At 40.0% G+C, this 14,908-nt stretch overlaps 1 protein-coding gene across 1 annotated transcript; it reads right to left on the bottom strand.

The window, feature by feature from the left end:
• Positions 1 to 228: 228 nt before the first annotated feature.
• CGA (glycoprotein hormones, alpha polypeptide) lies at positions 229 to 3,498 on the bottom strand. The gene is made up of 3 exons (XM_057412462.1): positions 3,162 to 3,498; positions 2,021 to 2,205; positions 229 to 526 (listed from the first exon to the last, which is right to left on the bottom strand). Exons 1-3 carry the CDS (start codon positions 3,259 to 3,261, stop codon positions 449 to 451), a joined length of 363 nt encoding a protein of 120 aa, XP_057268445.1. The 5' UTR covers positions 3,262 to 3,498; the 3' UTR covers positions 229 to 448.
• Between the last annotated feature and the right edge of the window lie 11,410 nt (positions 3,499 to 14,908).

The raw sequence follows: 14,908 nt of genomic DNA, 5'->3' as shown, positions 1-14,908 counted from the left end.
CTAATAACTAAATAAATAAACAGCAATTATTGCTTCTTCTTCTGTCCACTTCCCCATCCCTCACTAGTCCTTCCCTCCCCCTCCCGTTAAAAAAAAAAAAAGAGTAAAATAGAAATTAACTGCAGCAGTATCTATTTTCTTTTCTTTAAACTACTGAAACACCATTTTTCCTCAAGAAACATCAATGATTTAACTGACAGTTTATTTTAAAAATAGATCAAGCGTTCAGTTGTCATGCAAGTGCTGTATTTTATCCCGAATGGAAATAATTGAACTTACTTAAATGCATGAAGAAGCAAAGAGGAAATGAAACAGCCATCCATTTTACTCAAAAGTCTACCCAGTGTCTTGACCAGAAAACATAACATTTTACACAGCGGTGCTATAAAAGCTCAAAAACAAATATTCCATTCACCATTGTCCTTGATCATTAACAAAGGGACTGGCTTTAGGATTTATGATAGTAGCAGGTACTGCAGTGACAATCTGTATGGTTCTCTATCTTCACGTTGTCCTTAAGGGTGATCTTAAAAAAAGAAAACACACACACATAACAGATAATTAGCATTAGCTACACAGTAGAAACAGTATTCTCAAGTAAAAGGTGTCTGAAGCCTTCTTCTTAACCATGAGCTACACAGGCTTTTTGGGCTACATGTATTAGAATGGCCTCTGAACACCAACCCGTGAAGCTGCATCACCAGTGGTTTTGAGAGTCGTAAAGAGAAGGTTTTCAATAGTGACATGCATAGTAATATAGGTTGGTGTCCTTCATTTGGCACTTCTTAGAGTGTCTAATTTTCAAAAAGTGTCAAGTATCAATCTATGAGAAGTCAGGAAGTGTCCTTAAAATATTCCACATGGGGATTATAAAAATGAAGGCCACAAACACTATGAGCCATCCTTATTTTTAATCTCGACCAAATTCTAGTTGCTGCCTCAGGGTGATCTAGATAAAGATCTAGTTGCTGCCTGTGGTCTAGATAAAGATCTGTGCTTTACTCAGATGAAGAGCCAGGATGAGTTCAGCTATTGTTGTCTGTAGGTGAGTCAGGTGTTTGGGCTATCCTCACAGCCTATGGAGACACAGTGCTCCATTCAGCTGCACACACAGAGCTGTCAATTGCCACTTGAGATTTCGGAGGGGATCTCAACAAGCCTCCAGTTGTCACTGGAGCTGGTCTTTCATGGGTCCTGTGTCTGCCAGCCGTACACAGATGTCTTCAGTACTCCAGGGCACCTCAAATGGCCCCAGATCTGTGAGTGGGTAACTGAACTGAGCCTCTAGTTGACACGCTTAATGAGCCTGGTGTGTGCAGATCACTACAGAAAAGACACCTTAGCCTGTTTCAACTAGGTCACCATTTATTACATCAAATTTAAGGTTTCTCCACCTGCAGGTGAATCACTCCCAAAATAATTAGCTTTAGCAGAATCTCTCTTTAAAACAACATTCAAGATGACAGTGTTAAATGCTCAAAGTAGTTTGACACGTTTACAGTTCCCTCTTGGTTCCCTCTATTAACACACAATCGCAATTAATCTAATGAGCACAGATGGTTTTGGTCCCTCATTCCCATATATGTAATTGATAGTATTGACCAGCCACCTTCCCAGAGAACTCCTGCCTATGCAGGAAAGAAGCTAGGAAAATGACTTACTAAATCAAATACACATTGCATAGCATTTAAGGGAAGGGTGCACAACCAGAAGAGTCAAAAATGAGGGGACAAGTCCGTCACCAGAACTGCAGGTGTCATGAGTTCACTGAAGTCAGTGGCACTACACCAATTTCCACATCCCATCTGAATACTGCTTGACAATACTCAGTACTGGTTGACACTTTAATTTCCTCTTTAGAAAAAAAAGAACCCAAGTGTGAAGAATATAAATGGCAAGGGTGCTTCCCTCAAATAGTTCTCTGATGTCCTCCATCAAAAACATATTCTTCTCTATTCACTGTTTCAGCTAAAGATCGCATCCTAAAAGAAACTTTAATAGGTCTCATTCACACACTCACCTTAGTAAATGCCTTTGCTACACAGCACGTTGCTTCCGATGTAATGTTCTTAGGAACAAGCATGGTCTTCTTGGACCTCATTGGAGTAGGATAGGCACGGGAGAAACAGCACCCAGTGCACTGGTAAATGGGGGCTCCTGGCTTGGAAAAGAATCTGTTCTCTCCTAGCTTGCACTCTGGACAACCTGCCATAAAAACATAAGGAACAGACTTTTACTTGGTCTCCAGATACATTTTAACTTTCTTAAAGAAAGGGAAAGAGCAGACAATAAGAGGATGCACAGGCATGTTCTGCTGCTTGATGTGCACAGAACAGAGAAGGACAGACACCAATGTTGCCCCTTTAGGGTCCTTCAACTCTGCAACACACATGAACTGTAAAACTAGACTGAGGCTTTTTAGGTTAGGCACAAGCATTATTGTATCTTTTCTGGTTGTTTTTTTTTAATTTTGTTGGCAGTTTTGGAAGGTTTTCTTGTTGTATATGTACTGCACTAGCTGTCCCTAGAAAACTTCCGGCTAGCTAGTTAAATAGCACTAGAAGGATTTGTAGTGCTTCTTAGATACTGTGTTCAGGCAAGGCTCTGTTTTCAAGTGTTTCAAAAATGCCCAGTGATCCCAAGATTTTTGTAGCTTGCATTTTTCTATATTCAGTTTAAGGCTTAATAAAACCCCCTGCATCATCCAAAATGCCTCTAAAAACTTCCTAATACACCCTTTCCGTAGAATGCTTCACCACCAACATCCCATATCTTGGGATGTACACAGGAAAAATAATCTTCATATTATGAGGAGAAGCCATAGTTCTACTGTACCTGATGTTACGTTATCATTAAATCTCAAGAGTACAAAAAAAAACCCCAAAATGTTTCTATTTTATAATGTTTTGAGGATTAAGATCACCCATTTCAACAAGAGGACACAGTCATCTGGGAGGGTCTTGACCTGAAGAAATCAAGTTTAGAGAAGAAATTGGAAGTATACCCATAGCAAAATTATCTTGATTATTATCCCTTCATATCTCAGTGTCAGTAAATGCAACTGAATGTTAAGATTTATGACCACATTTATAAAACATGGAATTTTAATTAATACTCTTTACAAATAATTGTCTTATTTCTGAATGCTGAAAGCGGCTTACCCTGCATGAGAAACTCTCCATCTGGGAAAGCATGAAGAAGATGCAGAAATACAGATAAAATGGTCAAAGTGACAGCTACATACTTCCCGTAGAAATCCATGATCTGTGTGGAAATGCAAATACACACATTTTTAAAGGACTGGGTTTTGATTTGGGTACAGTACTAGTATCTAAGTTGCACACTGATACAGTATTCAGTGCAAGTAACAGGAACAATTTAGAACTGGAATTGGAAACCAAAAATGCAGTGCATTGATGGGCATTTTATAGGCTCAGAAAATTGACTCCATCACAATAACAAAAATGTTCCTTTCTTTCTGGCCTTAATAGTTTTTTTTTTCTGAATATTAACATAAGCCACAGCACATAAACTTCAAATGTTGTAACTGTATACTTATGGTAGACTGGATAAAGCCACCAAATACCTATGGCGAAAAGGAAAGAATGTGCAGAGTCTGGGATATGGGAAGACTAATTTCAGGGAAAATAATTTCACATCAGGACATAATTTCCTGAACTAAGAATTAGATTATTTGTCCACACACTGAAACTGCCTCAAGTTGTCCCAGGGGAGGTTGAGATTGAATATTAGGAAAAGTGTCTTCATCAAACAGATTGTCAGACATTAGAACAGGCTGCCCAGGGAGGTGGTGCAGTCATCATCCCTGGTGTACATTTAAAAGATGTGTAGATGTGGCACTCAGGGGCACGGTTTAGTGGTGGACTCGGCAGTGCTAGGTTTACAGTTGGACTCAATGGTCTTTACAGTCTTTTCCAACCTAAATGATTTTACAATTCTATGACTTCTTTAGTGCCAAAGTCCCCATAAAAAGATTTTCACAGTCCTGTCCCTCAGTGGGAGAAAGCTCCTCCAATCTATGGAACTGGAACAGTACTACATGCTGTGCTCCAGAATGCTCAGAGACATGGTGCAGAGAGGATGCTCAGGAGAGCTTGAAAGAGCCCAGAGCCGCTTGCATCACCTCAGGTCAGGAGAGTCCAAGGGCCTTCAGCATCACTGCAATCTTCTACAGTGAGATGATTTTAGGCTTCATTTTACTAATACAACAGATAGGCTTTTGTGTTCTGAGATTATTTTTGTGCAGGAAGGCTAGATGCAGCACTGCACATCTGTCCTTCTACAGCTAGCATATTGATTGTTCTCTGGGTAATTCAACAGAAATGCAGTTGTGTGGCTATATTTGATCCAGATCAAATCTATACAACAGGGTAATGCATATCTCTGATACGAATAACCAAGGGAACCATAACAATAAAGATGCAGAATATATAACATATATTGTAACTGTATGAATATGAATATAATTCCAAATTCTCTGGGGTTTTATTTATTTTTTTTTTTTTAAGTTTACTTTCTTTCGTTATTATTGACAATGAGATTTCCTGGGGGAGCAGAATGAAACCTCTGCTCTTTCCATGTCCAAACATCAGATGTACTAAGGGCTAAAGACAGATCAGCAGGACACTTAATGGTAAGTACCACAGGACCTTTAAAGTTACTCTGAAGCATTTTGTACCACCCTGCTCAGAGACAAAAAAATGATTGTAAGAAACTGTTATTTATTTTGAGACAAGTAACTTCTATGCACCTGTAGCCTGACCTGGAAGGACTGCCCTTACTGCAATGTCAAGCAGGGTTTGAATTAGGCTACAGCTGCCACGTGCATTTTCAGATTTCCATGTCATAAATATCTGGTTAGCTAATGCTACTTCTGAAAATCTTGGATTCATACAAGCTATGAACACATGAAACAAAAGAATGAACTTCACTTCTGTTCTTGTCAGCATTAAAATGTAGTATTTTAGGCATGAAGTTTGTAACCTTCTTTCTCAAGCACTAAGCCTCCTGTATTGACAGTTCCTTTGTGCCAAGTTTCTCACTCAGAAAACGGAATTTTCACCTTAAAAATTACTTCCTTCTAAAGTGCAGACCTGAGCCCTTCCTTTAGAAATGAACAGGAATTACTTATACCGCATGGTGAAGCATGAAGAGTCATATAAGGGATTTTGAAGTATTCTATTCCTAAACTGAGGAAGGTGACAGAGACGGCAGCACTCCTCCTCCCAACACGGCTGGCCAAGGGACAGCCTTGCTTTGAAGGATTGAGTAGCAAGTGCAGTAGCACCTGGTTCACTGGCTCCAGTTGTTCCGGGACTGGCTTCAGCCAAGCACTTCAGGCAGCATTCCAAGCCTACAGCTCCTAATCACCAAACTATTTACCTGCCTTCTCAGAAATGTTGTCTGATCATGCAGATCTCTCCACCTCTGCAATCATCCCTCCAGGCCATGGCTGGAGCTAAACCATAACTTGTCACGGCTGTGCCTGAACTGCAGTGTTGAAGGCATCTCCAGATTCTTGCAACTGGATCCTTTCAACAGTTTCTTCTGTACCTGTGTAGATACCTGGTCCCTTGACTTTAGAAGACTGAAACTGTCATGCAAGAGCATGATGTGTGGAATAAGGCCCCAAGCTGACAACATCGACATTTTAGATACTGAAAGCTACTGTGCTTTAAAAACAAACATAACAATCATTTAATCCATAACTACTTATGAGCTTCTATTCTTCCAAACACACCAGTCAATGCTGCTGTTCCGTGATAAATATTCTTCTGGGGCAGATCAAATCGTGGCCTGAAATATTTCTAAAAATGAACTGGCAGTAAGAAAGGCAATAATGCCAGCAACAAAGAAACTGATCTTGGGATTTAGTTTAAAGGTTATCTAAGCATGCTATGCTTGTCAGAGAAGGCAGTGCCAACCCTAATCAGGAAAGATGGTAGAAGAAAATTATATAGTAGTAGTATAATTAAACAAAGACAGTTTTCACATAACGGAAACAGATTTCTTTGCAGATTTTGCATCTACCTAGCAGAATCCTTACAAGGACTGCTACAATGATCGAACATTCAAATAATGCCTGCTCGCATCTGGAGGAAGAGGCAAACCTTAGGCGATCCATGGAGTGAAGCCACTTGCCTGGTATCATTATCAGAGAGCGAACCTAAAGCATCAGGATGTGTGCAAAGAGAGTATTGCTTAGCAGAGGGATGCTCCATTACTGCAGAAATTCCCAGAGATATACAGGGATGTGAGGCTGCTGCATCCAGGTCAGCAGGTAGTGGTTTATTGATTAAACAGACATACAACACAGTCATCAAAGGTAGGGGTTCAGATGGCAATGGAGCACAGGCCCTAAAAGGTAGCTTTGAAACCAGGAAACAAAATCAAAGACAGCTCCATCCTTGTAGCAATCAGAAGATCCTGCTCAGGCAGATGAGGCTGAGAACAAAGGCAGGATGACAAGAACATGGCCCTTGCCCAAATGGGGTTAGCAAAGTGGAAAGAAACAAAGTTTATGAGCAAGACCGATGTTCAATGCTCTACAGTGCAATGAATGAAGACACAGAAGTGGAAACAAGAGTCTTTCTAATTAAGACAGCAAAAACTAGAGGTAAGAGACTCATCTGAAGCCCAGCTAAAGTGAATGGCTAAGAGGCCAATGAGGCTGCAATGAACAGGCGGCAAGGGTTGGGTGCTGGATCCTCCCTCCCACCTGCCCAGCAAGTCAGCTCATGCTGGCAGAAAACAGAGGATAAAGGAGTTAAAAGCAGCAGATAACAATCAGGAAGAAAAACCACTGACATCAATTGTGGAATCCCTGGAAAGAATCATTTGGAAGAGGTATTGAAAAGTCAGTTCAGAGTATGTATGTATGCATGCATGCAAGCCGAATGCAACCTGTAGTTACTCATCTTTGCTTGGGCTTTCACCAAAAACCTATCTGAGTGCAAAAAAATAGTCTTTTGATGTTAGTCAACAAGTGGCAAAGGAAACAGGGGATGCCGTTACCATGGCAGCCCCATAGAAGTGTTGAACATGGCTCTCAGGTTTCTGAGAAGCAGCTGCCAGCTCCCTGTTACCCTTGAAAAGAGTAACCTGTGCCTACAGGAGATAGGTGGTTCTTCTCACTGTTTAGATCCACAGCCTTCTATGGTCCTGCCAAACATTTTGGGAACTGAACTGAGCTCAGGTGCATCTGTTAAGTGGTGCTGAATAAACTGGCTGGATCCCCCCCTCCAACAGAAAAGGTTTTTTTTAAGGTTATGGTCTTTCCAGCCCTATGGATGGGATGTGACTGCTGGCAGACTTGCCTGCTCTGGGACACAATTTCAGACTTTAATGTCAAGCCCTGCTCTATCCAAGGGGACATAGCCTAGAGTGTAAGAAGCTGGCTGGAGGGGCTCATGCACCTACAGAAGACAGACAGCCTTTTCAAATGACTTATTTCCACATCATCCTAAGCATTTTGATAGTCTGGATGCTCTAATGGCTCCAGCAAGATGCCAGCCACAGGAGTAACAGTACAACTCTTGACTGATTGTTCCATGATCTCATGCTTGTTGCTGAAGGCACAGTGGCATTCTCCATCCTAATTTTAATGAGAACACAACATGCTATGATTTGGTACATTATAAAGGTTTGAGGCAATCCCAGAAGAAAGTTGTTTAAACTACATTAACCAAAAGGGAAATTGAAATTGCAGTTTTGCACTTCCTCTATTGAGTCAGACTGTCAGGCTTATACCAAAACCACCAAAGATACTTGTCAATAAAACCCAGATGTGATCTTAGAGTCAGAGAATGGTTAGGATTTGAAAGGACCTTAATATCACCTGGTTCCAACCCCCCTGCCATGGGCAGGGACACCTCACACTAGACCAGGTTGCTCCAAGCACCATCCAACCCGGTCTTGAACACTGCCAAGGATGGGGCAGCCACAGCTTCTCTGGGCAACCTGTGCCAGTGTCTCATCACTCTTATAGTAAAGAACTTCTTCCTTATATCTAACCTAAACTTCCCTTGTTTAAGTTTGAACCCATTACCTCTTGTCCTGTCACTACAGTCCCTGACGAAGAGCGTCCCTTTCCGGCATCCTTGTAGACCCCCTTCAGATACTGGAAGGCTGCTATGACGTCTCCATGCAGCCTTCTCTTCTTCAGGCTGCAAGAAGAGAACTTTCACCACAACTTTCTCATCCTGTCTTCATATGGAAGGTGCTCCAGTCCCCTAATCATCCTTGTGGGCCTGCTCTGTGTGAATAGTTTGGTTTGGAAGGGACCTTTAAAGGTCATTTAGTCCAAAACCCCTGCAATGAGCAGGGACATCTTCATCTAGATCAGATTTCCCAGAACGACATCCAGCCTGGCCTTAAATGTCTCCTGGGATGGTGCATCCACCACCTCTCTGGGCAACCTGTTCCAGTATTTTATCACTCTTATTGTAAAGAATTTTTTCCTCAGATCCATCCCCACATCCATCTTCTCTACTCATCCAATGCAACAGCCATTTTCCGTGGCGATCTTTCTTGTTTTTCTGACTCTGCCCATGCTGCTAACTCAGTGTCTACAGCACTCATTTCATCTCACCATCAAATCAAATGAAATTTTTACTTTGCTCTATCAAATATGATCTTTCTTAAGCTATTGGAACATTATATAATGCATGAATTCCAGGAGTTTTGTGGAAAGACAGTAATTTTAAGTCTTACTCAGCAGTTAAAGTTTCACCTCATTGGTTACAATATCTTGCCTTTTTCTGTAAATAATTTACCATGTTAACAGTTACCATCACAAGTGATCATCTGTATTTGCTAACAGGTCTTCTGCTCAAGTACATGTGGGAGTCTGTGGATGCATTTACATTCATGTGAAGCTCCACTGGGTCAGAATCCCTCACCTAATTCTTTGTCCATGTCCTCCCACAGACATACCACCAAGTTCTGTTCAATGAGCATCCTTCATACTAATTATACGAAATAACCTATTGTTTTCAGCATAAATTTGAGATGTCCCTCTATACTCTTCTATAGGGTGACAGTGGTGCTGTCATACTCAACAGCAGTTAAACACTTTGCACACTGTCTGCATTTTATTCTCAAGACACCTGGCCATGAAGAACGGCTGTGTTACAGCAACGAAGAACTGCAAGTGCACCCCAGTGTGATGTACACAGTAACCTGCTAGCAGACTGCTGAAGTCTGAGAAATTTTCACTAACAGATATTTTTTTTCTTCCCTTCACGTATTTAATCATGACTGGTAACGTAAAGGCTCTGAAAGATGTGTTAGTACCACAGCTGGTGTAACGTTTGATATCTGACAGCAACACCACTGACCAGGAGAAAAGCACAAAGTTATTGATGAAGAATTACCAGATCAGAAATCACAAATCATCACCATTTAGCTGCAAAACTAGAACCTTGTTTTCTCTTACTTACCAAGCTAGTTTAACCCCCACCGCTGATGTTTTAGTCCCAAAGCAACCTTTAAGTTAACTTTCAAAGTAAAAACTTCAACAGAATGGAAGAAGAAAACTTCTGTAAAGGAGGAAAAGAGAATGACAAAAACATGTAATTGTTCCTCTTTAACAGTAACAAAAACTTAAAAATATATTACCTCTTTTGGTCAACAAGAATAAATCAGACAGCTGAGAAACTGTAGAATGGCGTTTGGATGTAAGCTGTCCTTGACGCTTGGATGTACGCTCCTGAAACTGATGTACGAAAAAGTTGCATCTTTCTTTTATACAGTAAAGGTAGATCATATTCCTCGCCCACATCTAAGCCATAGGATCAACTGTACATTTGCTCTAACAACTGAACATTACTTTACGTAATTACCAGCCTACCATGCTGATCTTATCTTCGACTTGACTTTCATGAAGATTATTTTTTTTTCTTATATAATGAAAGAAAGGTCAGCTTGCGAGCAATAATTCAGTGCTGGATGAGTTTCCTGGGGAACAAAAATATCGAGCATCCAGTCATTTGCTGCAGTTTTTAGTGAACAGAATCTCCTTTCAAAAAAAGGAAGTGTTACTAAGGTTTCCTAATGCTTCTTAGAGTTATATTTTTAATTTCTAAAGAAGCCCATAAAACACTTCTACAGCAGCGGTATTGATTTAGCAAAGAAAAACAAAATAAAGAGCAGCAGCGATCTATACACACATTTAAAAGAATAATCTCCATTTGAATTTAATGCCCAAAGAATGAATGTATGCATAAATACAGAAGGATTACCTTTATAAAGATAAGATTTCTGGCAATATCTCATTTTTAGAATAAAGCTAATGCAATTAAGGCACTTCTGAAAACTTCATCATGGTGCAGATTTTTAAGTCTTAGGTACTCGTAAGTCCTCAATTTCAAGTGACAGAGTCTGTGGGGATGCTGGCTAAGTAAGTTCCCCCTCTGCCTTCTAGCACCAATGCCAAGCAGCACAGCAGGGCTTGCATCCAGGAAACTCTTCCCTTCCCAAAGGGGAGGTGCACATCCAAACACCTACTGGCAATGCAGACAATGCTGGGCTGGTGCTCAAAGCCATTCCTGCAACCCTATTGTGTCGTAAAGTCCTGAAGACCTGAAGGAGATTCACTTCAGATGTCAGAAGTTCACTTCAGAAGTTAATTGCCTAAACCTGTGTTACTGGCTTTGGACTGCCTTTATACTCAATGGAGAGAAATAGCCCTAAACATCTACTTTGATACAAGATTAAGTCACTTTTCCGGTTCCTGTTTTTCACCATTGAGAGCCCAGGGTAACTAGCCTGGACTGTTCACTGTCCTGTCCTTAGAGATGTACAAATATTTTTAGGTTTAAGAAACTCCTAAACATCCAAAGGCTTAAATTACTTTCTAAGCAGCTACTTTTTGTCACTCACTTGGAAATACAATACTGAAAGAGATCTGTATAGCTTATTGTGTTCCTATGAAAATGAGGCTTTGATTCACGACTCCGTCAGTCTCTTCCAAAATGTTTACTGTAGAGAGATTTGGTGAATCATACCTGTCCAGATTTCTGCTGCTCAGTTTTCCTATCTTGCCTTGACTTTCTTTTTTAGTAAGAGCAGCACCCCCGGACTCTGTTAGCTCAGACACATCTATCGCAACATCTTCTGCCTACACTAACATCCTCATCTACTTCAAGGTGCTGCACACCTTTTTTCCCTTCTGTTTGTTCAACTGATCACTGTAACAAAGTTAAACTTAAAACAATTGTATCCAGCCTACACTTGGCTTGAAATTGGCTTCTGTTTCAAAACTGAAGATGGATTTCTGCATCTGGAAGCTCGTTTGGGTTTTGTCCAACAATACAAGCTGGTCTAATAAAAGAGAAATAAAAAGAAGTCTCTCTCCCTACAATCTTGCTTCATTTAATAACAAAAGCATAAGGTTGGAATTTGAAAGCTATTGGTAAGCATAGTTTTCTGAGAAATATTCCCCTGGAAGACAGAAGCTTAATATTTCTTGTCATTCAAACAAATCAAAATGATGAAAATTGCTGAAGTTCATAGAGTGCCTCCGACTGGGCTCTGTCCTGCCCATTTTTCCTACTCACCCCAGCTTGCAGTTCTACAGGAACACCAAGGTGACTTCTGATGCTTCACAAAACCCTGAAAACTATCTTCATCATCAGGAAAATATGTAATTATTATATTGTACATTCAAAGTTGGTACTTATTTACCTATGTATTGTAGCATGTCATCAAAGAGTAAAACGGGAATGCTATACAAAGTAGTTTGTTCATTAGAAGGGCTCAAGTACTGTGACGACGTTAACCCCAAAGTGTAAAAGAAAAATAAAAGTGCCCACAACCTGGTAGTCTTTTCCTATCAGAATGTATTAGCGATAAATCTTCTGAAGTCAACAGAATTACACTGGTATAAAAGATAGCTTTAAAAAAAGCTCTTATTTTTATTAAGAGGATTTCTTATGTCAGCTGCTCCAAATCTCTAACTAAAAATACTTGGTCAAATCTGTCTTGATGTGTGACTGAATGAGAAATAAAAGAATGTGGCTCATTGTTCGGTTGGTTTTGTTTGGGGGGGGAAGGGGAAAACCCTCTTTAAACAGGGTATTTTTACATCATTTAGCAACACTCTCATAGTTTTTTGCACACTCTGATATTATGATTTTATGATCTATATAAGTATACAGATGAAAAGGTTAAGTATGTATGCCAAACTGGACCATCAAATATGCTTTGCCAAGATCAGTATTTTGCTTCCTATTTGTAGGAGCAGAAAAAGCCATTCTGAGGTGGAAAAAGGCAACAAACTGCTAAAATTGTCAGGTTTATTTGAGGCCATTATGTTCCTAAATTTGTCTGGGACTCTATTAAGGAGCATAAGTGAAACTAAAATTAGAACTTGTTACGAGTGAAATCAGTGTGAGCTCAGCACTTATATATTACGGAGTTTCAACTTTTGGCTCTAAGAGCTGGATTCCCACAGTTCCTTCTCTGGCTTTCTCTGGAAAGGAGAGTTCACATCTCTTCCCTTGCTCTGCCAGATGCTTCTTAGAGTATCTGTCCTACTTCCCTACTTAGTCACATCTGCTTATCTCCAGGCTGCTTTCTGATGCTGCCTTGTCAGAGGAAAGGTTTTCTGCCTGGCCACTCAGCACTAACAGTGCTGGACACCCTCTGAAATGGAAAAGGCTCTCTTGCTTCACAAGATAAACTCTTCTGCTCAGAAATAACTTCATTCAATCAATAAATACACCCCCAGTGTGGTCACAGATCAGCACTATAAAACCTACTTTTAATAAGGGCAATACAAGGTTTGCTATACCTTACCCCAGCAGTAAAGACAGTTCAGAGCACACCTGCTTCTTTTGGTTTTATCACTGCTGCATTCATCAGAACCATTCCTGCTTGCTTTCTTGGTTTTCCTATAGTTTGTAGATAAACAAAGGAGAAGAAGCAAAAAGTTCTGACAGCATTTTTGGCTTGGATGGGCACAAAATTGAATTCTGATAGACCTTTTCTCTTTTTTTATAATAATTAAATCATATTCAAGAACTTCCTCCAAATGCAGCCAAAATCCATCATTCATCATTTGTGCAACTCAGAAAACAGCAGGCCCCCATCTGAGAATGGAATGGCTCACCCAACGCCAGAAACTCCTTTCTTCTTCTCCCTTGCAGTCTTTGAATACTTCTTTGGTTCTTTGTCCAGCCCTGCCCTAAAAGCTGACGCAGCACCCACAGGTCTGAGCCTGCAATGGACCCTGAGCCAGATGCGTCCTGAAGCACCGGTACTATCTCTTACATTTTGGGTGTCACTTCCTTTGTTTCTCATGTTATCTTCCTGGCATGCCAGGAGAAGAGAGGCTCCCACATACCGCATACCACAGGCTGCTCTGCACTGACGCAGGCAAATTATCAGAGTTGCTAAAGAGAGATAACAACAAAAGGCCCCACCAGAATGAGTGAGAGAATATCCTGGAGAGAAAAATTTTACAGCGGTTCAAGCAAAAAGAAGTAACTTGAATCTTAAACAAAAAGATATGCATCTATTTCGATACTTCACTGAGCCTCCCTACTCCTTCCCAGTTTGCTTGTAACTTTTCCAGTTGCCCTCCATCTATTCCCAGAGACAGTAACAACATCTCAGTAGATACACACTTAAACAAGACTCCCCAAGGCAACAGAAAAAACAGATAAACACCATTTTCAAGTCAAGAGCTCCTGTCTCCTAAAATACCTCATACCTCTTACGTGGAGAGTGAAAGTCAAGCCTTCTGTTTTTACTGATATTTTCAACAGATTATCTAAAATTATCTCTCAAAGCAATACTTTTTGGCCTCATCCTCACCTGCTTAAAATCGATGGGAATTCTTCTATTATTTTAAATGACACTGGATCAGGACTTTTAAGATTAGCTATTACTGTTCTCAAGCTTCAGCCAAACATTGATTATTCTGAGATAATACGGCTTTCAGTACTTACTGCACATAAATAATTGACTGCAAAGTCTCTCTTACTCTAAAACCATAGTGCAAAGAGGGTTCACTAATATATTTCTTTTTTGTTGTTGTTTTTAAAGTAATTAAGATTACAGATGATGACACTTGAGAAATATGTGCAATAATCACTATTTCACCAAAGCTAAGTAAAAATTGTGCCTCAGAAGAAAAACAGTAAGATTATAAGGAATACAAACACTCTTTCCCCCTTTTAGACTGTAACCTGTCAAGGTCAAAATGTTTAATCATGACATCTTATCAAGCATCTTATGGTACTAAGAGGATGATAGCTTCTCTTTAGCTCTGTTTTCATGCTTCTTTTTGGAATAGGTTTATTTGAAATCCAATTCCTTTGAGCAAAATCAAAATAGATAGATAATATTACAACTGTCACAGCACTGTGGAACAGCAAACAAAATGCCATTAATGTGTAGGTTTGACCTCAAGGACTTCAGAAATTGTATTTCAATATTCTTTTTCTCTACTTTTTAATTAATAAAAATAACTACACCTCATAGAATGACTAAACCAGCTCACAAGGTCATTCCTGTTATGCACAATGCTGTTCTGTTGAAGTAAGCAGGTTTGTTGGACTCCTGAAACATTAAGTGCACAGAAGTAAAACACTAGACTAGATGGACTACTGATCAAACTGATCATGCCAATGAATATGTTCCTGCACCATAAGGCTAGCCCATGAGAGAGAGACAATGCAGCCTTTAAACATATTTTGGTATTTAGCTTTTTCATGATAAAGACAAACACCATCACAAGCCATATGAATGCATCACTGCATGTCAGGTTTAGATCTGATAAACAGCCATGTAAAAGTGAAATGTATACTTGCAGTGCAGCTAAAACAAAGAAGCCTGATCAATAATGCAGGATGTCTCATTTATACAACCAGCTATTTCAGCA

The sequence above is a fragment of the Pezoporus wallicus genome, unplaced genomic scaffold (assembly GCF_028554395.1).
Source record: "Pezoporus wallicus isolate ANWC-B61680 ecotype Strahan unplaced genomic scaffold, APGP_CSIRO_Pwel_v1 contig_4788, whole genome shotgun sequence".
NCBI lineage: Eukaryota > Metazoa > Chordata > Aves > Psittaciformes > Psittacidae > Pezoporus > Pezoporus wallicus.
Note: the sequence above shows the minus strand (reverse complement) of the source record. Positions and strands in the feature narration are given on the sequence as shown.